This window comes from Pongo pygmaeus, chromosome 5, assembly GCF_028885625.2.
Source record: "Pongo pygmaeus isolate AG05252 chromosome 5, NHGRI_mPonPyg2-v2.0_pri, whole genome shotgun sequence".
Classification (NCBI taxonomy): domain Eukaryota; kingdom Metazoa; phylum Chordata; class Mammalia; order Primates; family Hominidae; genus Pongo; species Pongo pygmaeus.
Genome location: NC_072378.2, coordinates 136,298,948 through 136,325,461, shown reverse-complemented (window position 1 = coordinate 136,325,461; position 26,514 = coordinate 136,298,948). Strand labels below are relative to the sequence as shown.

The following is a 26,514-nucleotide window of genomic DNA, read 5'->3' as shown; positions in this document are numbered from 1 at the left end:
TATGTTTGTTGGCTGCATAAATATCTTCTTTTGAGAAGTGTCTTTTCATGTCATTTGCCCACTTTCTTAATGTTTTTTTCTTGTAAATTTGTTTAAGTTCCTTGTAGATTCTAGATATTAGAATTGTCAGATGGATAGATTGCAAAAAATTTCTCTCATTCTGTAGGTTGCCTGTTCACTCTGATGATAGTTTTTTTTTTTTTTTTTTTTTTTTTTTTTTTTTTTTGCTGTGGAGAAGCTCTTTCATTTAATTAGGTCCCATTGGTCAATTTTTGCTTCTGTTGCAATTGCTTTCGACATTTTCATCATGAAATCTTTGCCTGTGCCTATGTCCTGAATGGTGTTGCTTAGACTTTCTTCTAGTGTTTTTATCGTTTTCAATTTTACATTTAAGTCTTTAATCTATCTTAATTTTTGCATAAGGTATAAGGAAGGGGTTCAGTTTGAATTTTCTGCATATGGCTAGCCAGTTCTCCTAACAAAGCTATTTTAACTTGAGATGCTTGTGTCATTTGTTTCAATATTAATTTAAATGTTTCAGTTTTGCCAAAAAGCAAACCTTTCTTCAAAAGCCACAGTACCCTTGCCAAGGCTTCCAAAGAGATGAAGAGAATGCTTCTACAGGAGTCATTGACTTTCTGTGTTCTCAGCTACCTTGGCTTGGGGATTCACAGTTTTGGTTGGCCTTCAGGTCCTGCCCAAGTGGCACTGGCCCCTTGTAGATATCTATTATGTGCTCTTGCCCATGACCTCTTTAGTCTTCTCCTTATACCAGTATTCATTCAGCCATGAGCTTTCCTACAGTGTCAGCATGTATTTTGGAGAAAGCAGATAAACCAAACCATTTAGTATCCTACAAAATTAAGCATCCCTCATTCTTATGAAGGACAATTATGGACATAGATCCTAAAGAATTCATCAGGAAATTGACTCCAGGAATATTTGCTTGGCAAGTCTGCTTTTGGTGCCTGAGAGCAGATAGGTTGTTGTGCCTGATCCAAGGTCACAGATTTCAGGACTGTCTCTTTCATAGCAATAGCTTAGTATTTTGAAAGCTGAAGTTCTGGTGCTAGCAATTCTATTCAACTAGTCATTTTTCACTAAAGGCACACTATAGAAAAATTTGGTTCACTCAACTACCATGGTTTCTTGATAGAAAGTGACCATACCCTTTACATGCCTGATATTGGCATAGATAGTTGGTTTTTTTTCCTGTGTCCTTTACTCATATTATGTTATTTCATTAAAACTCATAAGCAATGCAGTTAAAGTTGGGGTTACATAGCGGGTTGTTGGACATGTTTGGAGGATGGGGAATTTGAGACAGAGAGAGATTATGGTGTACAATCTGGGGAAGGAGCCAGGACATAAAATCAGGTCTCCAGACTGTCAGTTGAATCTACCCATTATAGACTTTTCTGGGCCTATCAATGCTTTGACCAGGATGAGCATGAAACAACTCATAGAGGAGGCCCAGGTTCCAGGCTGATGTGTGTACCTGAATATCCATGAGTTTTTAAAACAATGCCACTGCAGGGAAAGAGCCAGTCCTGTTTCATTCTCTTGCAGAGCAGAGGGGGCTGACTGTATAATGCTAGAAAACAGAGCACGAGAGATGGGGCCACACTCATTTCTTCCTATCCTTACTACCAAGCATAGTTCTAGGATTACAGTAGATGCTCAATAATTGCTGGCCAAACTGAGTGGACAATTATATTTTGTGTTTTGGGTCTCCTTTTCACTGAGTTACCTTATAAATTCTGTATAGATGTGCCTTTCTTTAAAAATTCACACAAATTTTTCCTTGGAGGTAAAATTAAGGGGGATGGGAGTAAAGAAATGCTGGTGTTCTCACTTTCTGACTGAATAAATCAAAGAGAGGGTATTTGGGTCAGTCCACGGTTCTCAGACAAAACAGGCATCAGAGAGGCCAAAGCCTGATGTCTGTGATGAACCAATCTCTCATGCCCAGGGCTGCCACGTTGCAACTCTAGGGAGCGCTACTCATTCTAGCCTAGGTCAATGGCACCACTAATGTTGTCAGTGGACAACTTTCTGAGAATGCAGGGTCCCTGCTCTGTCATAAAGAGACTCTGGAGCCTGCTTAACTCTGCTAGCATTTGTAAACAGCTACCTTAAAGATCATGGAAAAAGAAGAGGCTTCCCTTTCCTTTGTTTTTTTGTAAAACTAGTTTCCTGAGTCAGCCATTAACTATGATACCAAGCTATTCTTTAAGAAAGGTAGAGAGTCAGAGAAAAACAGAAGCAGAGGTAGCCCCCTTCATTAAAACTAGAAAAAAGCCACTCTAAAGACAAATCATGTATAGCAAGAATTCCCCAAGGAGGGGAGTTTTCTAAGGATGAGATTGCCAATCATTTTTCCTTTCTAAGTCCTAACTCCTTTAAAGTGATATGTCCTCTAGTTGAATTTTCTATGTTAGATGAACATTAATTACCACATTACTTATCTGGAGCATATATAACATATGGCTTTAAATCTCTTTATTGCTATTACCCTAAACATATCTTTTCAGTGCTTGTTTAAGGACAATGGCAATATACTGCAGGCACTTTTTCCTTATTTTATTCATTTTCAAAATCAACCTAAGATATCCAGTATTTCAAAAAGGAAGTCAGATCCCGTGACACCAGTGTTCAAAAATTTCCTCTGGCTCCTCATCTCATGCAAAATAAATCTACAGTCCTCATGAGGACTCCTCAATTCTGCCTCCCATGACTTCTTCTCTCCTAATCCTCATTCCTTGGTGATATGGTTTGGCTGTGTCTTCACTCAAATCTCATTTTGAACTGTAGCTCCCACAATTCCCATGTGTCATGGGAGAGACCCAGTGGGAGGTAACTGAATCATGAAGGCAGGTCTTTCCCATGCTGTTCTCATGATAGTGAATAAGTCTCATAAGATCTGATGGTTTTATAAAGGGGAGTTTCCCTGCACAAGTTCTCTCTTGCCTGCCACCATGTAAGATGTGCCTTTTGCCTTCTGCCATGATTGTGAGGCTTCCCCAGCCATGTGGAACTGTGAGCCCATTAAACCTCTTTTTCTTTATAAATTACCCAGTCTTGGGTATGTCTTTATCAGCAGCTTGAGAACAGATTAATATACTCAGCTTTAGCCACACTTGTTCCTTGGGTTCTCCAGGCTCACTCCTGCTCCAGGGCTTTGGCAGGTGCTGTGCCTTCTAGCTAGGACAGTTGCTGCAGATCCTGAGCAGATCCTGCTGCTCCTGAACAAGCAGATCCTTGCTCACCTTCTCAAATCAGCACCCTCACCTCCACCTCTACCACTGTTACTCCATTTCTCACAGATACTTCTGCTTTATTTATTTTATAGTCCAGCACCTTCTAAAACAATGCAATATCTTATTCATTTATTCATTTATTTATTTATGAGATGGAGTTTCACTCTTTTTGCCCAGGCTGGAGTGCAATTACAAAATCTCAGCTCACTGCAACCTCCACTTCCCAGGTTCAAGTGATTCTCTTGCCTCGGCCTCCCAAGTAGCTGGGATTATAGGCGCATGCCACCACACCCAGCTAATTTTGCATTTTTAGTAGAGATGGGGTTTTGTCATGTTGGCCAGGCTGGTCTCAAACTCCTGAGCTCAGGTGATCCACCCACCTTGGGCGCCCAAAGTGCTGGGATTACAGGTGTGAGCCACTGTGCCACTGCACCCAGCCTGCAATATCTAATTTAATTTTTTATACTGTTTACTGTCCATTTACTGCACCCCTACATCCTACTAGAATCTAAGCTCCTGGGACAGAAGTTTTGTCTGTTTTAGTCACTACTGTTTTTCTGGTGCCTAGAAGAGTACACCTATTTGGTTGGAACTCATTACCTACTTTTACTGGACAAATCCATCATTATCAGATCATATAGCTATAGAATATTACATAAGCTCTAGATTATCCAGGCTCAGATTATAAGCAAAATATTATACAAATCAACTTTTTCTTTATCATTACTTTATAATTGTACATTAGAAATCCTAGTATATGATTGTTACTTGACACTGCTCTTTGGAGTCACAATGATTATGGGTGCAATAAAGACACTATATACTTTTGGGAAGCCACTGATTTTCCCTCCAGTATGATGATTTGCTGTAAAAATGAACCCAGAGGGATGGGCACGGTGGCTCATGCCTCTAATCTCAGCACTTCAGGCGGCTGAGGCAGGCAGATCACCTGAGGTCAGGAGTTCGAGACCAGCCTGGCCAATATGGTGAAACCCTGTCTCTACTGAAAATATAAAAATTAGCCGGGTGTGGTGGCGTGCACCTGTAGTCCCAGCTACTCAGGAGGCTGAGGCAGGAGACTCACTTGAACCCTGATGGCAGAGGTTGCAGTGAACCGAGATTGCACCACTGACTCCAGCTTGGGCATCAGAGCAAGACTCCATCTCAAAAAAAAAAAAAAAAAAAAAAAAAGACCCAGAAAAAGCTTTTTATTTTAAAAACAAGTGGTCACAACACATTTTAATTTTTCAATGAGAGAACAATGAACTAGATGATAGAGCCTGAACAAAGACTTGCCTGTCTCTTGATCCTCGGGAAAGTTCTACAACAGGATGCTGTCCCTGAATAACCTTTCAGGGCCTCTTTAGAGCTCACTGGACCTCAGCTGCACACTGCTCTCAGCTTTTTCCCCCATTTCTTTTTATCCCTTTCTAGAGAAAAAACAGAAGCAGAGGGAGCCCCCTTCATTAAAAATAGAAAAAAGCCACTCTAAAGAAAAATCAAGTATGAAAAGAATTCCCCGAGGAGGGAAGTGTTCTAAGGATGAGATTGCCAATCACCTTTCCTTTGTATGTTTTTTAAAAAAAGTTACCAACAGGTTATTTCTCATGTTTATTTTTTCTATTATGAAAGTAATACATGTTGATGGTAGAAAAGTTGAAAAATGCAGGAAAAAATATGACGAATCAAATCAAATTAAAATTTTTCTTACCACTTAAGTTTCTATACACACATGCATATATACATAACCACTCGTCTTTGGAAAATCACACTGTATTTGTAGTTCTTTATAGAGTTTTGTATCAGCAGGATCTTCATATATTTGAGGCAGACTTTAGGACACTCGGAGTTATGTAGCATTTCTCTCTGTTTCTTCTCTGAACAGTGAAAGTAAACTAATTGGTTGCACAAAATAACTGTACCTTTATTCCCTCAGACAAAACTGTGCTTTTTGGGTCCAACTTGAGAAGAAAGGAAGAAAATAGAGATCTTGAACTTGGAAATGTGCAATCGCCTTTTATTTGTCTCTTAGCTTAATGAAAACTGTAAATTCCCCTGGCATAATTGAAACATGTATTGATAACACCTTGAGGGTGTCTCTGAGGCAGAGGCAGGCTGTGTCTCTGTGTGTGTATGTGCACGTGCATGCTTGTGCAGTAGTGTGTCTGTGTTATATGTTTCAATTTTGAGAACCTTAGAAAGTTCCAGTGTTTTGTTCCATATTATTTGATATCATTTGTGCAATGAGCTCCCACCCATCCCTACTGTAACAGATTCTTAGTGTGTTGGTTCTGGAAGGCTTCCATTTGCCGCAGAACCACAAACCTCAGTTACTTGACTTTCCTATTGTTTTGCAACTTCTGTGCTATGTCATGGGCTGGATGTCAATGGGCGGCATGTTGATCTATGATACAAGGTACTAGATTTTTGGGTCACATACCCTCTGCAAAAGGATGGCTGATCTCAGGAATTCCATTTGTTTGGAGTCAGGTGACTTTGTGAGAGAGGTTTAATAAAAGCCCTGACTCATCTCTAAGATGCAGCAACCCGTGTAGTGGTTACCTTAAGGCACAGTTATAGTCACAACCACCTCTCTATTTATGCATATTCCACCATGGGAGTCAGTTATCAAAACCTTTACACTTGGGAGATGTAGGTTTTAGTAATGCAAACAAACAATAAGAAACACTCTTTGTACTCTTAGAAATCAGAGAAATAACCTAAAATCTCTTTTATTAGAAAAATGAATGACCACATTTTGTTGAACACTTGGAAAATATAAAGAGACAAAAAAAGGGAAATAAAAAATATGCATGATTTTACCACCTGGGAGCAAAAACGCTTCTTGAATTTTTTTATTGGAAATTTATAATTCTCGCATTCAACTCGATTCTGATACTAGCTAAAGGTGACCCTCCCCACCTGCACATACCCAATACTGAGAGAAACTGATAAAAAAGGCCAATTGAAAACACTTTGCTGTCTCATTCCTAGAGCAAGTATGTATAAAGTCCATGAAACAACACATGAGGGTTAAGTTTAGAAATGCTAGGCCATGTGATTTCATAGTAAAGGACTAAACTATTGATTTTTCCAAATATGATGCCTTAACTATTATTTTTTAAGTCTTTTAAGTCTTTGGATTTTTTAGGGCAAAATTGAGAGGAAGGTGAAGCAATTTCCCATATACCCGGCATACCACACATCACAAGCTTTCCCATTGTCAACCTCCCCCATCAGAGTGGTCCATTTGTTATAATTGATGAACCTTCATTGACACATCATTATCATCCAAAATCCACAGTTTACATCACAGTGCACTCTTGATGTTGCATGTACTATAGACAAATGTATCTACCATTACAGTATCATACAGAATATTTTAACTGCCACACACATCTTCTGTGTTCCTCCTATTCAGCCCTCACTCCCTTAATCATAACTTTCCATATTATAACTTTAGATCTGTAAAATATAGTTAATTGTATATTTTGTTGAGAAAGAAAAAATGAAAATTAATTAGGTCGACAGAAAACAGTTTTTATTTATGAACCAGGGTTTTGTTTATAGTTCCCTGTGGGTGAGTAAGCACTTATTAGGATTATTTGTGGGACATTTATTTTCAAGTGTTCAACAAAGAATAACTATTAATTCAGTTTATGCAACAAACATCATCAACTCTTTAATGCTCATGGATAATCAGCAAATAAAATTTACTCATTTTATTACTACCATCATCAACCTGATGGTAACACCTGATGATTTGTTTACTTAAATGATAATCATGATCTTCATTAGAGGCTATTACATAAAATGTTTTTATTGAGTCAAATGATGAATTATGCATTCTAACTTTTACTTAAGTTAATCACTGAGTGTTAAATTATTTGTGGGACTTTTGTACACAGTTGGTAGGAGGATAAATTGGTATAGCCAGTTTGGAAAACTTTTTGGCAGAATAAATTAAAGCTGAACTACACACACACACACACACACACACACACACACACACACACTCACACACACACACACACACACATATATATATATATCTATATATATATATACACTCTATGACCCAACAATTGCAATTTGCGATTACAGGTAGATACTTAAAAGAATGTGTGTAATTTTTTGCACAAAAAGACATGTACAAGAATATTTAGACACTATAGTGGTAATCAGCAATCTCTTTCTGTGAAGGGACACATAGCAAATATGTTAGGTATTGGGGATCAGATGGTCTCTATCATGACCAAACTCTACCATTTTGTAGCATGAAAACAGCCATAGGCAATATGTAAATGAATGGACATGGCTGTGTTCTAATCAAACAGGCAACAGGTCAGGTTTAGCCCATGAGCTGTGACTTGCTGACTTCTGTTCTATAGCAAAAGAAACAAATAGGAATGAACTACATCTATATGCAACAGCATGCATGAACCTCATAGACAGTGTTGAGTGAAAGAAGGCAGACTGGACAAAGAATATACTCTTTAATTTCATCTATATAAATTTCAAAATTAGGGAACGGTGATAGAATTCAGTGCATCAGAATGAAATCTTTGGGAGGTAATATCTAGGAGGCGGTACGAGGGAAACTATCTGTATTGATCCATGTGGTTTTGTACAGATATGTTAACTTTGTAAAAATTCATTGAGCTGCACTTAAAAACTAGACATTTCTCAGAATTTAAGCTGTATTTCAATTAAAAAGTTAAAAACCCCACTTTAAATCAAAATAAACCAATAGCTAAATAAATGAATAGCAGGAGAATTAGAGGTGCCAGTAAGTATATAAACTACCATTTCAATTGTTGAGGCACATCAGGCTATTGGTAAATATAAGCTTACACATGTGTATGCACATTGTTGGTTCATACTTACTAATGTTAAATACAGTAATTGAAAATTTTCTCTCTTAAAGATGCTAATATTTGAAACTGATCTTCTAAGAAACTTTTCCATAGGAAAGTAAACAAAATAAACATGGCAGTCACATGTTTTGTTTTTAGTCAAACACTTCTCCATTTTCAACAGTACAGTTGCTACAGGGGAAAAATCCTTTATTTATTGTTATGTCCTAGAAATTTACAAAAATTTGTATGCTCACATGTTGGAGACCTGTCTGTCAAATTTTTAGAATCCTAGGAAGTAGACCAGTCTGGGAGAAGAAGTTATCATCTCCCTCTTACTTGAACTGCAACCTTAAAGTCCTATGAAAGCAATATTTGAAACAACTAAGCCCCTTCAGATATTCAGAGATTTGCTTAAGACTCTGTTATGAAGGTCAAGGTGAGAGGATCACTTGAGCCCAGGAGTTAAAGACCAACCTGGGCAAGATGGTGAAACCCCATCTGTACAAAAAATTTAAAAATTAGCCAGGTGTGGTAGTGCACACCTGTAGTCCCAGGTACTTGGGAGGGTCAGGTGAAAGGATTGCTTAAGCCCAGGACTTCCAGGAGGCAGCGAGCTATGATCACACCACTGCACTTCAGCCTGGGCAACAAACTGAGACCCTGTCTCCAAAAATATAAACTTTTTTTTTAAGAAAAGACTCTGTGATATTCCAAATGTCTGTTAAATTATACAAAACATGATCATAGTCATTCATATACTGTTACCCAGAGTCCTCTTGGCATTTCATTAGTCAACCATCTGGTAAACAGGATTCATGAGGGAAGATTTTTCCTGACACAAAGAGTGAAATAGCAGACAAAATAAGGTACCTTTCCATAGACTGCCTGGTGTAATTAATTATTAACAAACCCATTCTATAAACAATGCAGTAATTCAGGAATATGATGCTAATTTTTTTCCTCAGAAACAAGGAAAATGTATTTTTGAGTTCAATATATGCTTCCAAGATGTTCAATTTCTTTTTTAAATACTTGATTTTCTAAAAGAAGAGAAAATATTAAAATGCCTTTTCCTGAAATTTACATTTCGACATAAATTTTAGAAAGCAGCTTGACATAGTAAGTCTTTTCTTATATTTATTATTCATATTCCCAAACTTTCAGATTTGTAGTATATGATTATCATTGAAAAAATGAGGCTGGTGCTATTCACCAACTTCATGGAATTCTATATCCTATTAGCATTTCTGGCACTATTTTCTTATATTTCAGAATGTCAGGTCCTCGTTTAGAATGATGTCTTCAATTTTTCTATTGTGTCACAAAGAACTAGAGCTCCCAGAATCCCAGAATTTAGGTAAAGCTAAAATGGCAATGTCCAAGATTTCATGTTAACTATCTCCTTAAATTACAAGTCAGAAAATGTAAAAAATGTTGACTACAAATCAAATGTATTAGGCTCATATGTGGTTGGCTACCTTGAAGTAGGCAAAAAAATTCTACACATTTGGTTTTCATTTGTAAATATCCTTAGATTTGCCTTTAAGGTTTTTATAGTAAGAAATAATCAGTAAGCTTGATAGTGTTCATGCTAGAGTCACAAAAACATGCATTATTCAGTGAGAGGGGAAAATGTTGGGTTTATAAAAACTGAGCTTTCTATACCATCAGCTAGCTACTTCTTTAGAATGGATCTCCTGGTAAGGAAACAAAATATCTTTTGGCTATTAGATATGAAAAAGAAATGCTACAGTTCAAAGATAGCAATTGATGTAATGAGAACAAGTATTTATTTATTTAATACTTCAAAATTTGTTCTTGTGCATCCTTTGTAATACACATAATTTGTCTCATTCTGAAAATTTCTATATTTTGTGAATATTTATAATCTATAAATATTAGAAAACCTCATATTTATGGTTGCTAAGACAGGTGGTTTGAGATTGGCAGGTTGAGATCTCATAAACCTATATTAATAATTTGTTTAAAAAATATGAATTTACAATGAAATATAACTATAATCTACACTCCTTCCAATAAAAAGCCTAACATTGTTTTGGGGTCAAAATTAAAAATGACATTGTCTCTGGAACATTTTAAAAAGTGAAGTTTGATGTATGCAAAGATTCCTAGATGGTCTCATCTTGAAAGCAAGAAGTTTTGAATCAAATTTATAGAAGGGGAAAATGAACCAGAAGTAAAGAGGATGAGGAAGAAGAGGCAGTTTTCTTAACTTTTATTGAGACAGAGTCTTGCTCTGTCACCTAGGCTGGAGTGCAGTGGCGCGATCTTGGCTCACTGCAACCTCTGTCTCCTGTGCTCAAGTGATTCTCGTGTCTCAACCTCCTGAGTAGCTGGGATTACAGGCATGTGCCACCACGTCTGGCTAGTTTTTTGTATTTTAGTAGAAACGGGGTTTTGCCATGTTGGCCAGGCTGGTCTTGAACTCCTGAACTCAGGGGATCCGCCCACCTCAGCCTCCCAAAGTGCTGGGATTATAGGCGTGAGCCACTGTTCCTGGCCGGAAGAGGCAGTTTTGATGTGATTGGACGGGGTGGGCCCAGCTCAGGGGACATTTGTACTCCCAGAGCTCAAATGGCTTAGCACCTTTGGTTTCCTTCACAAAGTGGGAGGTGGATGTAGAGGCATCCCCTTTTAGGCCAAGACAGGTCAAAAAATAACCTTCTAGAGTCACCATGGGTGGTGGGAGAATGTTAGGGGTGAATATATAACCTTACACATTTCGTCTACCTTCATCAGGAATTATTTTTTGTGTTTTCTTGGAATTCTAGGCCGACACTGGGTGCTAGAAAATTAAATCAGAGACCTATTACCTGGAATGTGCAGGCTCATTGGGGAAGTGGAGAAGCAACTTCACACGTACAATACCAGGGAGAGGGATTTGTGAATTGGGGTCAAGGCATCCCCTTGCAGATTACCTTGGCTGGCCATAGGAAAAGGACCGGGAAGCAGTTAAGGAGAATAAAGGGAAGGGTCTTTATGAGCATGGGACAGTTACTCTTTTGAAATGAGTGTTAAGAACACATAGTTTGTCTTTTCTGTATTTTTTAATTTTAAAGAATAGGCCACGATATTGACAGTGTCTAACTCAGTTGGGTCCTCAAAACTGCTCCACATTTTTTTAAACACCTCTATTCAGTTTTTTAAATTTCTTGTAACATTAGTTTTGAATTAACCTAGTTCTATATGCTTGCATTCACCTGCTCCTCTCCTTAAGCTCATCAGAACACCGTATTTCCTTCTTAAAAAGAAGGGAAGCAATCAGATGGAAACTCTCCCAGCTCTGCCTGGCCGCACCCAGGCGCACCTGTCTCCATCTCCATGCTTCCTCGCCCATGGGGACCATCTTCTCACAATCGCAGGTTTAAGGCTCACAACTACTCCATTTCTCTTCATAAAACTTCAGCCAGTTCTTCTCCTCTTTCCTCTCACCATCAAAACATTCTCAAATCTTTCCTATCCTAAGAAACCCTTCCTGACGGCAGACTTTGAGAGGTACTGTCATATCCCCCACCCTCCTTTCTGACTTTTCTTTTCCTTCCTTCCTTCCTTCCTTTCTTCCTTCCTTTCCTTCCTTCTCTCTCTTTCTTTTCTTTCTTTCTCTTTCTTTCTTTCTTTTCTTTCTTTCTTTCTTTCTTTCTTTCTTTCTTTCTTTCTTTCTTTCTTTCTTTCTTTCTTTCTTTCTTTCCTTTCTCTCTTCCTCTTTCTTTCTTTCTTTCTTTTCTTTTCTTTTTTGAGAGGGTCTTGCTCTGTCACCCAGACTGGAGTGTACAGTGGTGCCATCATGGTTCACTGCAGCCTTGACCTCCTGGGCTCAATGGATCCTCCCACCTCCGCCTCCTGAGTAGCTGAGACTATAGGCATGTGCCATCACCTCAAGGCTAATTTTTGTATTTTTTGTAGAGATGGAGTCTTGCTATGTTTCCCAGGCTGGTTTTGAATTCCTGGGCTCAAGTGATCTGCCTGCCTTGGCCTCCCAAAGTGCTGAGATTACAGGCATGAGCCACACTGCACCCAGCCCTCTCAGACCAATTTCTTGACAGAAGAGTGCCCTCAGCTCCCTGTGGCCTGGCTCCACACTACCCACCTCACCCCACCTTCTGCTGCTGATGCTCTTGATGTTGTTACCTTCAGGTTGCTAAGTCCAAGCAACACTTTTTAGGCTTTATCTCATTTGACCTCTACAGTATTTTACATTTGTATCATGCCCCACCTTTTGAAACTCTCTCCTCTTGGCTAAGATGGCTAAGATACCATTCTCTCCTTTTCCTTTATCTTTCTGCCCACTCTATTTTAGTCTCCTACCTAGTTGGGCTTCCATAGGCTCCTTTTGAACCTGCCCAACCCTTTTGGGGATGCTTCTGGGCATTCCAAAGCGCAACCTCATCTCATTCCTCACCTTTCCCTGGGTGATCTCATTTCTGTTATGTCGTCACCGCCACTGACTTGCAGATCCCTCCTTCTGAGCTGTGCTGCAGTGGAGAGTTCCTTGGGCATCTCAAATTTACTGTGTCTAAAATTTAACTTCTCCCCACCACCCCCACCCCATGCAAATTCAATTCTCTTGGACTCTTCTTTGCAGGACAGGGCAGTATCTCGATCTGTTTAATAACACTTCATACACTCAACCCATTGTAGAGTTCTATCACCCTCTTGAAAAGTTTCCTGTATTTTGCACCTTCTGTTCTCTCTGACACTGTCTGAATTCAGGTAGGACTCATCATTTCTCACCTGATAGATACCACTGTTCCCTAAACTAGTCTTTCTTCAGTGATATCCTCCTCCTGTGCATTCTCCACTCTAAACAGATGATCTGTCTAAAGTATGTATCTCACCTTGTAGCTCCTCTGCTTAAACATCTTTCAATGGTTATTTGTCCTATTACAAGGCTCTTCATAATCTCTCCTGCCTTCCTGTCCACACTCGATTGTCTTATCTCATTCCTCTTATTCTATTTTCCAGGCATAAAGACTTTCTTACAGTTTTTAATTGGTCACATTAAGCTGCTGGTACCCGTTGCTCTTAGAAATACCAACAACACCTTTCCCAACGGGCTGTCCTCAGCGCAAGCTCCAGGGCTGTCTGGAGCTTCTCTTTGACGCTCAACTCCTTACCGTGTCTTGCACAAGGCCTTTCCTGACGCCACTCCACCCTTCCCCTTCCCATAAGACCTGGGCTCTCCTGATTGTGGTTTATCATGCTATGTTGTCATTGTTTGTGTGGTTGTCCCTGTGTCACTAGATTGGGAGCTTGCTGAGGATAGAATTTCAATATCTTTGCATCCCTACTCTGGCACACAATGTGTATCTATAAAGTGTTTGTTGATTGAACATGTTTTCTGAAGTGTAGCTTTGTGTAAGGCTGATGGGTCTCATTGAATTCCCTTTTTCTACCTTCAGACAGAAAATGAAGCTAATTCAATACAAGACTGACACTTCTATCACTTTTGGGCTTGACAACTTCAGTTCTGATAGTTTGGACTTTGCTTGTGTTGTTATTCTGCAGCTAGTTCTCATCTGAGCTCTGGCTTCCAGCTGCATTCAAAAACGAGGTGTTCTGTTGCTGTGGAAATGCTGCGACCTTCCACAGAAAGCAACCTTCAAGCTAGGAAACTTGTTTTTCTTACACAAAGCAATATTGACTTCCAAAATTTTAAAAGGCAGTAGGATAATGCAGAATGCCTTTTAAACCATAAACCTCGAGGTGAAATAATTTTCTGTGTATTCCCATAAACATGAGAAGACAAAATAATGGGCCTCTTCCTGTATTCTCAGCACAATGCTCCATCTGCCCAAGAATATACTCTGTGGCAATAGGGATTCTACCTTGCTCATTATTATATGAACTTTCAGAGTACTCCTAGCAGAGCGTTGGGCATACAGCTGTGCTCAATGAATGCTTGTTAATCTCCCTCTTAAGATAGTTCCTCATTGCCTATTTGAAGGGAACCACTTTTTCTTATCTTGTAACATGGAGTAGTGTGCTTGGGAAGCCACCAGTTAGTTCATGTAGGAGCTGACCCATGGCCTTGGCTATGTTAGCAGAGAGTTTTAAATACTAGGCCAACCCATCTTTGACACACTCGAGAGATGGACTCCGGATGACTCTGCTGTTCTCACAAACACATCAGCATGTATCCATGCAGCAAATAGTGAGTTCCTCTTAGGGGCTGAGCACCTAGATGTTCCAGATGCTGGATACTCAACAGTGAATGAAACGGACTCCTTACTTCTGTGATAATCACATTCTGCATGTATGGGTGTGTTGCAGGGCAAGGCTGGGGAACAGTGATGGACAAATAGAAAATATGTCCTTTAGTGATAAGTGCAATGAAAAGTAAAACAAGACAGGGCCTTGGGTGAGTGATGGGGAATGATGCTCCTACCATCCTCCCTTGGGAATATCCAGGTTCAATTTACCCTCTTTGGGCAGAGAAAGAAAATATCATTCAGCAATTTTGCTCTCTGAGCATGCATATAGAGAGAGTGAATTGATGAATCCAAGTGACAGCAATGAAGAGCTTTGAAAGTGTAAGTTAAAATTAATTCAAATTCCTGAGGCATTCTAACCTTAATAAATCAAAATCAAGCAACTTGAAAACTTCTGTCTTTCAACACGGACTTTACTTGTAAAGTCAAGTGCACGCAAAATAATCTTTACAATAATATTTCTTTCATAACCTATGAGGATGTTCATTACTAAATTGCCAACATGTGCTTGAAAATATCTATTCACTTGAACCAAATTGAGATAGTTTAATATTTAAAATCTACAATACTGTCAATTTGCTATAAAAATACTACTAATATAAAATGAAGTGCAAGGACTTAGAAAAAATTGAGTATTAGTATTAATAAAAATAATACTTATATTTATAGTACTTCTAAAAGTTCACTGAATGTTTTAATATTTATTGTCATGTAATCCTCAACAGCCCTAATAAGGTAGACAATAATACTGTTATTATTGCTTATTATTCAGTTTTAGAGAAGAGTAAACAGGTCTACAACCCCTAAATGACATGCCTCTGCTCACACAGTTATTAGCTGGTACCAGGTATTTCAATGCCCTGTTCTTTCTACCAACACTACAGTGGCCTACTTTGATACCAAATCTTATTTTGGTTAAAACAGATTGTGTATTATTTTTTAAGAAACAATATATAGGTCTCATAAGTGTCCACATGCAAAAACCAAAAGCTGAAGCAAGTGATAAGAGCAAAATATAGATATAAAATAACTCCCAACTTTATTAGCTGACAAAGTTCCAAAAAAGTGAAAAAAATCATTTTTCTCTACTGTCACAGATGAAAATATTGTCTTGTTGCTTAATAAAATACTATAACATTTGATATCAAGAGGAAAAATAGAATTAACATGTTTTTTTAAAAAAATCAAACCAGAATTCAGGTTGTCAGATACACATTGGGTTAAATATACATTGGTTTAAAATTATTTAATTTCACAAGTAGCTGATGAATGGCTGTACTTAATACTACCCAGTACCTAGGAGCTTATAGAGTATTCTCTGATACGCTATAACTAAATCGAAAAGACTCTCTAACTAACTAAATAAAAGAGACCAGAACTCTCTTTTACCCGGTACTTCTGTCCTTTTTAGGGCCAATGATGACAGTAAAGCTCTCTATAATCAGGTCTCAAATTTCTTTTCAATTTATTCTTTCATCTACCTCGTGGCCTGAAACACTGCCCCAGAAACACTCCCCAGTTTATCTCTGGGCTTTTTAGAGTGGTCCTGCATCGATCTAGAGTGCTGCTACGTTCTCAACTTTCATATCTAAATAGATGAGTTCTTCACATCCCTGCTATATGCACTCTATCCATGTTTTGAAGTCCCAGTATAGTTTATCTTTATTTCTTCTGTAGCCTTTATCTGTCGAGCTGGTGTTGCATACATTGGGCTTCAGGACCTGAATCTCTTGCTGAACAATAAACCCTCTAAGGGCAGACTCTATGCCCCACTGGTCTTTGGATTCCCAACGGTAAGCACACGACCTTGTAGGTGCTTGATGCACACCCGATTAATTAAAATTAGATGAAGGTCTTGTTCTACCCTGGAGGCACCATGCAATTTTGAAGAATGTATTTAATATTTAAAAAATTGTCCTTATATTCATATAATGTTTAAGCTTTCCAATTGCTTTTCTAAACACCATTGGTATCATCAGTAATAATTTATTTTTATTAGCTTATTTATATTTGCTTATATCACTTTTTACATTTTCAATTATTTATCATTTATGCATCAACTTATTGATGCATACACAATATTTAGGGCAGACATCATAACAGGCTTCTCCTCATAGAACATCTCATTCTCTCACCAGAAAAACCCCTGGGCTAGGAAGGACAGATGTTTTTATTTCCACTTTGCAGGAAAACTATGAATTGAATCCTAGAGAGATGAAGCAACTTCTATGAGTACACAGTTAATTTTTTCAGAGCTAGTGCTACAAAGCAAGTCCCTCTATGCCTATGTTGAGCGTTAATAAAATATTGATTTTCTGGTGTTCTGTTGTTCTGAAGATTAGCAATCATTTAAATCATTTATAATAATTTTCAACCAGAAAACTGACTAATATGAATACTCCCTTCTAAGTTATGGCAGGTAAGAAAGCGCTTATTGTACATTCTAATAGTCATGACACTCATCGGCATGAAAGAAATCATACATGAGACAAAAACAGGGCCAATGAAAATTTCAAATTAAAAAAAAATTAAACCTTGATAAAGAGGATGGAGAAATTGAGCCAACAAAATATCATAAATTAAAAATTAAGGCTTATAATTAGAAAAAATCCCATTCTAAAAATAAGAAAAAGAGGAAATACCCAGAAGCACTAAATCTGATCGGCAATATCTTCTTGAAAGTTTCTTTTCCCATGATTTATCATTTCACAGAGCAAGGTTCACAAATGAACTGAGAAGTGAATCAACACTGATCATTTTACATAATTTCTTTAAATACTCTGGGCTCTTTTTGCCAAACAGTTTTCATTATGCTTTTGAAAAGTAAACTCTTTTTTGTAACTTGCCATACTTCATGCATTAATTATACAATGAGAGATAATGTCTCTTCCACTTCCTCTTTCTTTTAGTATCTGTTCATGAGACCTGAAGAAGGTAAAAGTCTTGCTATACAGTTGTATATCCATTGATATAATTATATAAACTTCTGAGGCCAATTTGAACTTGAGTGAAATCTTATGGCTAAATTTACAAAAAGGAAGGTGGAGAGGGGAGGACAGGGAGGCAGAAGCTCTACACACATTGCCCTAAGCCTGAAGGAAAAAAGAAAGCAACATGTATTACAATTTGGTGTTTAACTTGATCATCCACATTTGCTCTCTCTGAACAATTGTAAGGAATGAATAGGTAACACTCCTTGTAGTCAGCTCTGCAGTACACCTGTATTTACCTTCATATCCAACATGAGCTATTCTCCTGAAGCCAGAAATAATTCCCTGCAAGACCCATACATGACAGTAGTTTGGTTCCATTTAAAGCTGCATTGAATCCGGAGCACCAGAGTAACTCAAGGTGAATTTTACACTTATGTCTCATTTAACGGGATGAGTCAGAAGTGTGATTTTCTGTAAGAATGGCTTATTCATGGAAGTCGTGAGGTAGACAACACAAAGCATAAAAAGAGTACTTTTCAGAATGATCTGGGGACTTGCCAGTGGAAGAGAAGGAAATGCAAATCGAGTCCCTGGCTAGTGACCCTTCTCCAGATTCCACCCCAACTGTGCTGAAACCAGCACACAGATAGGATCCAGCAGGCACCCAAACCTGGAGTGTGAGTGGGTAGAGAGGGAGGTTTCCAGGGGAGTGAGCCAAGGGCTTGACCAGTTAAAGATGAGGATGTCTCAGGTTGGCCCCCATCAGGGATCTGAATATTGAGGTGGCCCCATATATTTTGTTTTCTCATTTAGAAATTTAGATTTATTCATAAAAATGTTATAAAATTACCTACAAAAATAAAAACTACATTTGTGGTTGGCAGTGCTTATAAAACACAATAGTCCTTTACAATATCAGAGACTCCTTATACTTTGTTGTGTGAGATGTAAAGTTTTCTCAAAAAATGCTTTAGGAAATCATAAGAACATTATCTGAGATTCCTTTTGAAGATAGCAACAAACTAATTAATACCTTAGACAGTGGTGAAGAGGTACTTTTTGTGTTAATATAGATGTTCTTTCTTGAAGAACTACAAGATGTGGTCTCAGTTTTAGGGACTTACGTGCTCATAACTTGATTTCTCTTGTTTATTTTAAGTGAATAAACCATTAAACTTTACTTCTTTCTTTTATCATCTAGGATCATTTTGCTGTGAAGTGGCAGTCCTTGGGCTTCAGGTGGATGTATGTTAATGGTGGGGTTGATCCATGTGTATTGATATCCATAATGATTTTATTTTGGTATTCTTCCATCTAAGATTTCAAAGGACTTCATAAGTGTCTGAATTAAAAGTTGCAGCAATTCTCTTAAAAAATCTAAGCTTTCTTAAATATAAGCTCCTCAAGGGCACAGTTTTCACTATGTGAGCAACTCAAACTCACTAAGCATAATATTATCTTTGAACAGTCATTAATTATTTACTGTCTATCTTAAAGGTAAAATGTATACTTGTTATTCCTATGTGTCCTGAAACTAATAAAAACTTCCATTCTCACAGTTCCTTTTATTATTTAGTTCTGTATTATGAAAAAAGGGAAATCTAACAAACTAATGAAATCTACAAGGTTAATAACCAGTAGCAGCTTAATTAAAACTCTTCTATTGCCAGAAATATCTATATTTTGAAAGACAGGGCTTATTTTAATTTACTTAGAATAAATGATCTAATTATGTAAGGTGTTTGGGATGGATTTCACCTGCCACATATTAAGTGCTCAATTAACTGTAGTTATTATGACAGTGGTAGCAACATAAAACTGATTTATATAAATACATTTCTAATTTTAGAATTTTGTGCAATCTGGCAGATTCGTTAGAGACACATTTGGCTGTCAGGATTGTTTTCTGGCAGCTATATAAACCATACCATATAATATAGAAGAGATGGAAAGATAATTGATCTTACTTTAAGTGAATTCAAATCTATAGGCAGTAGTAGAAAGTCTCTTGCTGTTCTCCTAGCTATAAACTAATCAAGCAACTTACATGGAAGACAGGACACAGAAACATTCAGTCAAAATGGATGATGTATTCATGTGCTTAAAATTATCATGAATTAAACATTGATTCAAGTTACTAGACCAGGTGAAAGCTACAATCAAATAATATTTCAGTGGTAGTAAGGTACCTGCAGTATTAGACCATTTCCCTCAATTTCCTTATTTATAAAACGAAGATAACAATAGCACCAACCTCATCTTGTTATTGTGGAAAATTAAATGAGTTAATTGTTGAATAGATTATTTGATGTGGTGGTAAAACAGTTTCCCAAATCCAAAATTGGGACACATGGCGTAACAAAGGATTTTTTTTCTGCTTCCATCTGTACCTGTTTTGTCTGTCTGTCTATCCATCTATCTATCTATCTATCTATCTATCTATCTATCTATCTATCTAGTACCTGAAATATTAGAACTTTGGAGACATTTTCATTTCACACTTTCAAGGGGAAGGAATATTGGATATTTGAAATGGGTGTATGGATGCAATGCTATATTCTTTGTTCATGTGCTTCTAGTAAAACGTTGATTTTTCAATGAATGTATTACTATATAGCCACCATCTTAATTAAAATAAAAACATAGAACTGCAAAGAGAGATTTAAAAATTAGTAAAGAATTAAAGATTAGAAGGCTAGAAAAATATGATGTCTGGTTTTTGTTTGTTTCTTAAGTCATGTACCACCTTTGATTATTTGTTACATGATTATTTTGAATTATAAATTACCAAGATCTTTGCCTGCCTCTATGTATCTTGCTGTCTGCTTTTCACCAATAATTTAGACTGTCAATATATGAAGTGGGCAGAGTAAATGGAAAATGCTAAAATGAATAATTTTGTTCTTTGCTTATTAATATAGTTCAAGGTTAGAATCTACAAAGGTAAAAATTTGGTGAAAATAAAATTTAGAAATTATTTTTATTTATCCATGCTACTGTTTACTTCTATTACTATAATGAATTGCAACTTTATTGGACATAGTTTAGTGGCTTAAATAAGATCTAAACACTAGACCTAAAATTTTACTGTTTAGAAACTTTCATATCATGATTTGGACCATTTCTCACTTTGAGGTTAAGTGCATCACTTATATTCTCTATAATTGTTTCTAACCTATAAAATGAGGAAAATAATACCAACTTCATTACCTAACAGTATATATTAAAAGAGTTTGTCAAAGGCATTGATGATATATCATCCTACAAGAACAAATGATTATTCATTACAATGTTGTTATTTTGTTACAAATGCTGTGTGGATAATAGTTGTACTGACTTCAGATTACAGTAGTTCAAATATACATTTCTTCCAGAAATTCTAAGTAAGGGTTTTGTACTGTGATGTAAGGACTTAATAATTTACTTAACTATCTTATCATCCATCTTTGGTTTAGGAATTACAATGTGGTTCTTACCTTTTCATCATAGCTGCCTGAATACAAACCACCTAATTTTATGTTATGCTGATGATCCAAGAAAATTTTTGAAAGACTCAGAAGCACGGCCCTTGACTGACTGACAATTAAGAAAATCAGAACCTTTTCTCATCATCAAGTGTTACACATATAAATGTGTTATAGCTGTCTGTATAACCATAAAAGAACCTATCAGCCTCTTCAAAACAGAATGAGAGACAGTCAAAAAGGCAACAGAACAATAACTCCACATGACATCGACATGCTAAATATATTTAAAATGAGAAGCCTTCTTACCCAGCATGCAAACACATTTGGCATTCTGATCGGGGTTCTCAAACAAGATTTCGCCACACCTCTGAAATAGAAAGATAGCCATGGTTATTTTAAGATTTCATATCAAGATTCCCAAGGCAATATATCCATGTGACCCGACATTACCATAACATTATTCTACTTTTGTTTTCACTGGTTACCTGAGTCTAGGGACTTATGTCATGAGCAGAGACTTGCCTGGTAGTAAAATATTTGAGGGATAAGTTGGAATAGATTGTTTCTGCATGCCTTATGCCCCTGCATAGAGTGGATTCTGTGTGCTCGCTTGTGAAGTCACAACTAGAGGGGCATTTGGTTTGAAACAGTTTCTATTTCAGTGGAAGATATGAAATCTATTAGGCCCAATAATCTGCGGCTAATTATTCTCAAAGTTGGTCCTTATTCATCTCCCATATTATTCTACACTACCCACTCTGCAAAGCACAGATACTATCAAACATAAAGCTAGGTGGCCTATACTTTATCCCTCTGAACTTGGAAGGAAAAACAAGTAGATAAATAATGAAAAACTGGCATTCCTAATGCTTTTCCTGAACTCACAGACTCACGGAAATATCAACTTTCTTATCTATACCTTAGTTTTAACTTGCTTGTTAAAACTTTTGTGCAAGGCAAATTCCTGTAGAGATACAATCAGTTATTTAAGAACAGGCCACAGTTGTATGATGAGTATATTGACAAAGCGTTAGTACTTGAATATATACATAAATCTTTCAAATCAGTGAGAACATAACAAATCTAATAGAAAAATGGATAAAGTACATGAGCAAGCAATTCATAGAAGAGGAAAAATCTGAATGGTCAATAAACATAGAAAACATATTTAACCATAGCTGTGATCAGAAGCAAGCAAATTAAAGATAAAATGAGGTTTATTTTCAACTCATCAATTTCACAAAATTTAGAAGTCTGGCAATAACAAATGTTTTCAAGACTGTAGAGAAATGGATACTCTCACATATTGTGGGATGGAATATAAAATGATACAATTGCTTTAGAAAAATATTTGCAAAATCCAACAAAGATGAAATGTTCATACCCTATGACATAGCAAGTTGTCTTCTAGATTTATAACTAGAGAAATTTCATATACAACTTTAATGTCTTGGTACAAAACAGATAAATAAGTGTTATTCATAAGTGGAATACTACACAACAGTTAAAATGAATTACAGCTACATATACTGTAAAACATATATATATAATATGTATATATGAAATATATAATATTTAAAATCTGGAATATTCAAATAATATAAAATATATAATATGCAAATTATATAAGACATATATAATGTTTAAAACATAAAAGTATAATGTTAAGCCAAAGATAATTGTCCATATTTTATGAAGTTGAAAATATCTGAAAATAGCACATATTATTTATGGATACATTAATTTATAGAAAAAGCAAAAAACATGCAATGAATAATGAAGCATCAAATTTAGGATGGGGGAAGAAATGATGAGAAATGAAATGTTGGAGGGCACACTGGGGCTATCAATTTTTTCTATAATGATGTGTCCCTTAAATTATTCTCTGAATGTTTTCCTTCATTTCAAATATTTTGAAATAAGAATTGTCCTCATGTTCACAACTCCAAATATAAAAATGGCCCTTTGCACAATACATCTCTGCACCTGTCTTCCTTGAGAGGCCATTTGGTAGCAGGCTGGACTGTCTTCATCAATAACTTGTTCTCGCTACATATTTCCTTTGCCCTTAAGGAGACCGAAGATGAGCTACATTCACTCATTTTCCTCTTTCTTTTACAGTTCACAACTTGGTTAATTCCATTCCCATCAATCTTTGTTGTATCTATACATTATATATTATAAGACAAAGTAATTTAAGGGGAAAAAATTCCTGGATGTGAGAATTCATGTTCTTCACACCTGATTATGACATCCTCTGGTACAAAGAGGGGCAAGTTGAGAGGAGAAAGGATGATGCTGTTACATTCAAATCCATCCATTTTTTTAAGATGGCCTACATTATGTGGAGGAGATGGACAGTTGGTTCAGTGATGTGAAAAGAAAGAAAGCTGCTTTTGTGAGTCAAAAGGCCGGACCGTGGAGGAAGGAGGTTGGAGGCAGCTTAAGGTTGCAAAAGAGCATTGAGTTCTCAATGGAGATCCTAGATCTTGAGCTTTCTTCCCAGCTACTCTGCTCAGCTCGTGTCATATTTATCATTTCACCTAATCTCTTCATGCTTCATTTCTTCATAAGTAACATGGGGATGCCAATGTATGCCACGAAGTCAGGTCAGAGAAGCAAATGTAAGGATTAACGACCCATGGAGTCTGATCATACTATTTGTTCCTATTTTGTTGTTTTGGAAGACATTAAACCTTTTCAAATTACTAGGATGCATTTTCTGCATTACCTGCATTTTAAAGTATATTTTTTGACCTGAAAGTGTTAATATTTTTAAGTGAAGGATCAGAGGTTTCCTAAACGTTTTAAACTTCTAGGCAAAACAAAGTGCTAGGAAGCTCTATCAATTCACATTCTGAGTCCTACAAGGAAATAACTCCAGGACCCTAGGGTGCTCCCCTGCCATTTGCTAAGGAAAAAGTCCCGACATGTGTTGTGAAGGAAGAGCTTTCCTACTTTCCTTGCAGGGCCTCTAGGGGCAGGGGTTGATGGGTTGAGGTTGCATAACTTCTCTTTGCTACCATAGCCCAAGGGCAGCCTTATATGTGCCACTTAACAGGCACATTGGTGTGAATAGAGGCACAGGAGCTGGGGTCTTGCTCTCTTTCTTGGCCATAAACAAATTCAGGAGGAGTTTTTGAAACTCCTGTGAAGCATGCATTCCTTAACAGTCATGGCCTGCCTGGGTTCACTGGCTAGACAAGCTCATCACCAAATAGCAAGAACAGGTGTGGTGGCCCTTCCAATGACAATGAGGTGGTCCTCTTCCTTGTCTTCACTTCCCTGGAGGTCTGGGAAATTGCTGAGGCACTTTTAACTAGCTCTTTAATTGCCCTGTTTTGTAAAGTTACCTGATGATGGTAACAGATTTGAAAGCAATACCTGAGGGAATCTGATTGTTCTCAGGGCTTGAAAAAAAACAGTTTCTTTCTAGTGCTTTTTCCTATTGATGCCAGTGTTTACCCAGCCTTCGCTGCCAGGCTCCTGCTTGCTGTGCAACCCAGGGTGATGATCCAGTTTACGAGATTAACTGGGCTAAGCCACAGGGTCTAAGTTTCAGAAAACTGCAGGATCTGTCCTGGGGGAACGTCTTGTGCCCTGCTGGGTTATCGGGTGCTGCAACCCTCCTCCTTCTATGCTCTAGTCAAGCTTGCTGGGAGTCCCCATCCAAGCACCCTGCTGCCAGATGACCCTGACTTTGTACCTGGTGCTGCTCACCAGGATTCTGCCTAATTCTCAGGATCCAATCTCTCCTTAGGGATTCTATCTTTGTCTTGTCTTCTGTGCCTGAAATATTGAGACCAACTTGCCTTGTTTGTGCCCATCTCTCCCAGCCAACACTGCCTTCAGATAATAGGGCATAGTTATTGAAGAACTCATCCAAGGGGCTGGATCTCTGCTAGCAACAGAGGGATCCTGCTGGCACATGATCTCCTTCCATAGCACAGAGGATATGAATTCATGTGTGTAATGTCCATTGCCCTCAGAGACCATAAAGAGTCAAACTATGTTCATTGTTAGTGTTCCTAACATGCCTCATTATTGTAACCCTGCTGCCTTGTTCGTACCAGGGCCTTCATAAATCTTTGTGGATTAGGTAGACTAAATATTTGTGGACTTGCTAACATTTGCACCCACATTATGGGCTAAACCTTGTACTAAGTGCTGTGCCTCTACTTTTCACACTAGCATTGTACTCTTTTAGCAGAGTAGAAAATTGAGGCACAGGCAGTACCACTTACTATGGAACACTCTTCTCCAATGATGGATAGAATAAATGTTGACAGCTTACTGGATGTATGACCGAGATATATAGATTCTCAAATATTGGCTACTTTTGACCTGCTCATTGCCTTGGCCAAATAGACTATCTTTACTTTTATCCCCTTCTCTCACCCACTAACCACTGGCTGTTTGCAAGAATTGCCATCTAGTAGAGCACAGGCTTTGGATCAGACTGATCAAAATTCAAATCCTGTCGCTGCCTCCTCTTATCACTGTACTATCATGGGCATTTAGTTTTGCAAATCTGCCTTCTTATCTGTAAAACAGGGTAATATAATCTACATCATAGTATCATTGGAAGCTTGGTTTTTACTTCATTATGCACAAGAATGTACTGATTTAAATTATTGTAGATAAGATTGTAAAACAAAAATAAAAATTAACAAATTTAACTCATCCAGTAAAATTCTATTTTAATTCCCATATTAGTTTTTAGGATTGAAAATGAAGACATTCTTCTAATTTTAAAAGTCACAATATTTCACAAGTTGGTTGCTAATTTTTATTTATTAAGAATTTTCCACATTAAATCTAAAATTGGACTTTTATTCAGGAAGGGAAAGATGAATGCTATAAAATATTGCATCTATTATTCACAATAGCCAAGGCATGGGGCCCACCTAAGTGGTCATCAACAGTTGAATAGCTAAAGAAAATGTGAGATATATATATATATATATATATATATATATATACACACACACACATACACAATGGAATATTACTAACTCTTGAAAAAAGAAGGAAATCCTGTCATTTGTGATAACATGGATAAATCTGGAGGACATTATGTTAAATGAAATAAGCCGGGTACAGAAAGACAAATACTGTATGATCTCACTTCTATGTTGAATTCAAAAAAATTGAATTCGTAGAAGCAGAGAGTAGAATAATAGTTACCAGGAGCTTGGGATGTTGTGAGGTTAGAGGGTGAAATCGAAGAAATATTGGTAAAATATTACAAAATATTACATAGGAGGGGTAAGTTCAGGAAATCTATTGTACAACATGGCAACTATAGTAATAACAATGTATTGTGTATTTGCAAATTGCTAAGAGAGTAGATTTTAAGTATTCTCACCAGAAAGTGTTAAGTATGTGAGGTAAGGCATATGTTGATTAGCTTGATTTAGCCATTCCACAATGTACACATATCTCAAAGCAGCATGTTGTACACAATAGATATATATAATTTTAATTTGCCATTTAAGCATAATAAAAATTACTGCACCTATCCTTACATTAAGACAATTTTTAAATTAAAATAATTTCCATGAACTAAATAATATGTTCTAGCAAAATGTGCACAAAATATATTTCTCTTAAGTAAACTGAATTTTATCATCACTTTCACCATACATTTAGTTATAAAAAATTGATGTTAGGAGTCATTTTTAAAATCACCCATAAGTATTAAATGAACCTCTTTTCCTTAAAGAAAAATTATATCCAATTGATAATATTAAAATATTAATAAT

General features: G+C 37.0%; 1 protein-coding gene across 3 annotated transcripts in view; it reads right to left on the bottom strand.

The window, feature by feature from the left end:
* Positions 1-26,514, bottom strand: part of PDE7B (phosphodiesterase 7B) — a 355,502-nt gene that overhangs the window by 222,813 nt on the left and 106,175 nt on the right. For all 3 annotated transcript variants that reach the window (XM_063666621.1, XM_054491063.2, XM_054491064.2), the window contains exon 2: positions 21,056-21,116. In XM_063666621.1, coding sequence (XP_063522691.1) covers positions 21,056-21,062 — 7 coding nt within the window. In that variant the 5' untranslated portion in view covers positions 21,063-21,116. The remainder of the gene's footprint in view (positions 1-21,055; positions 21,117-26,514) is intronic.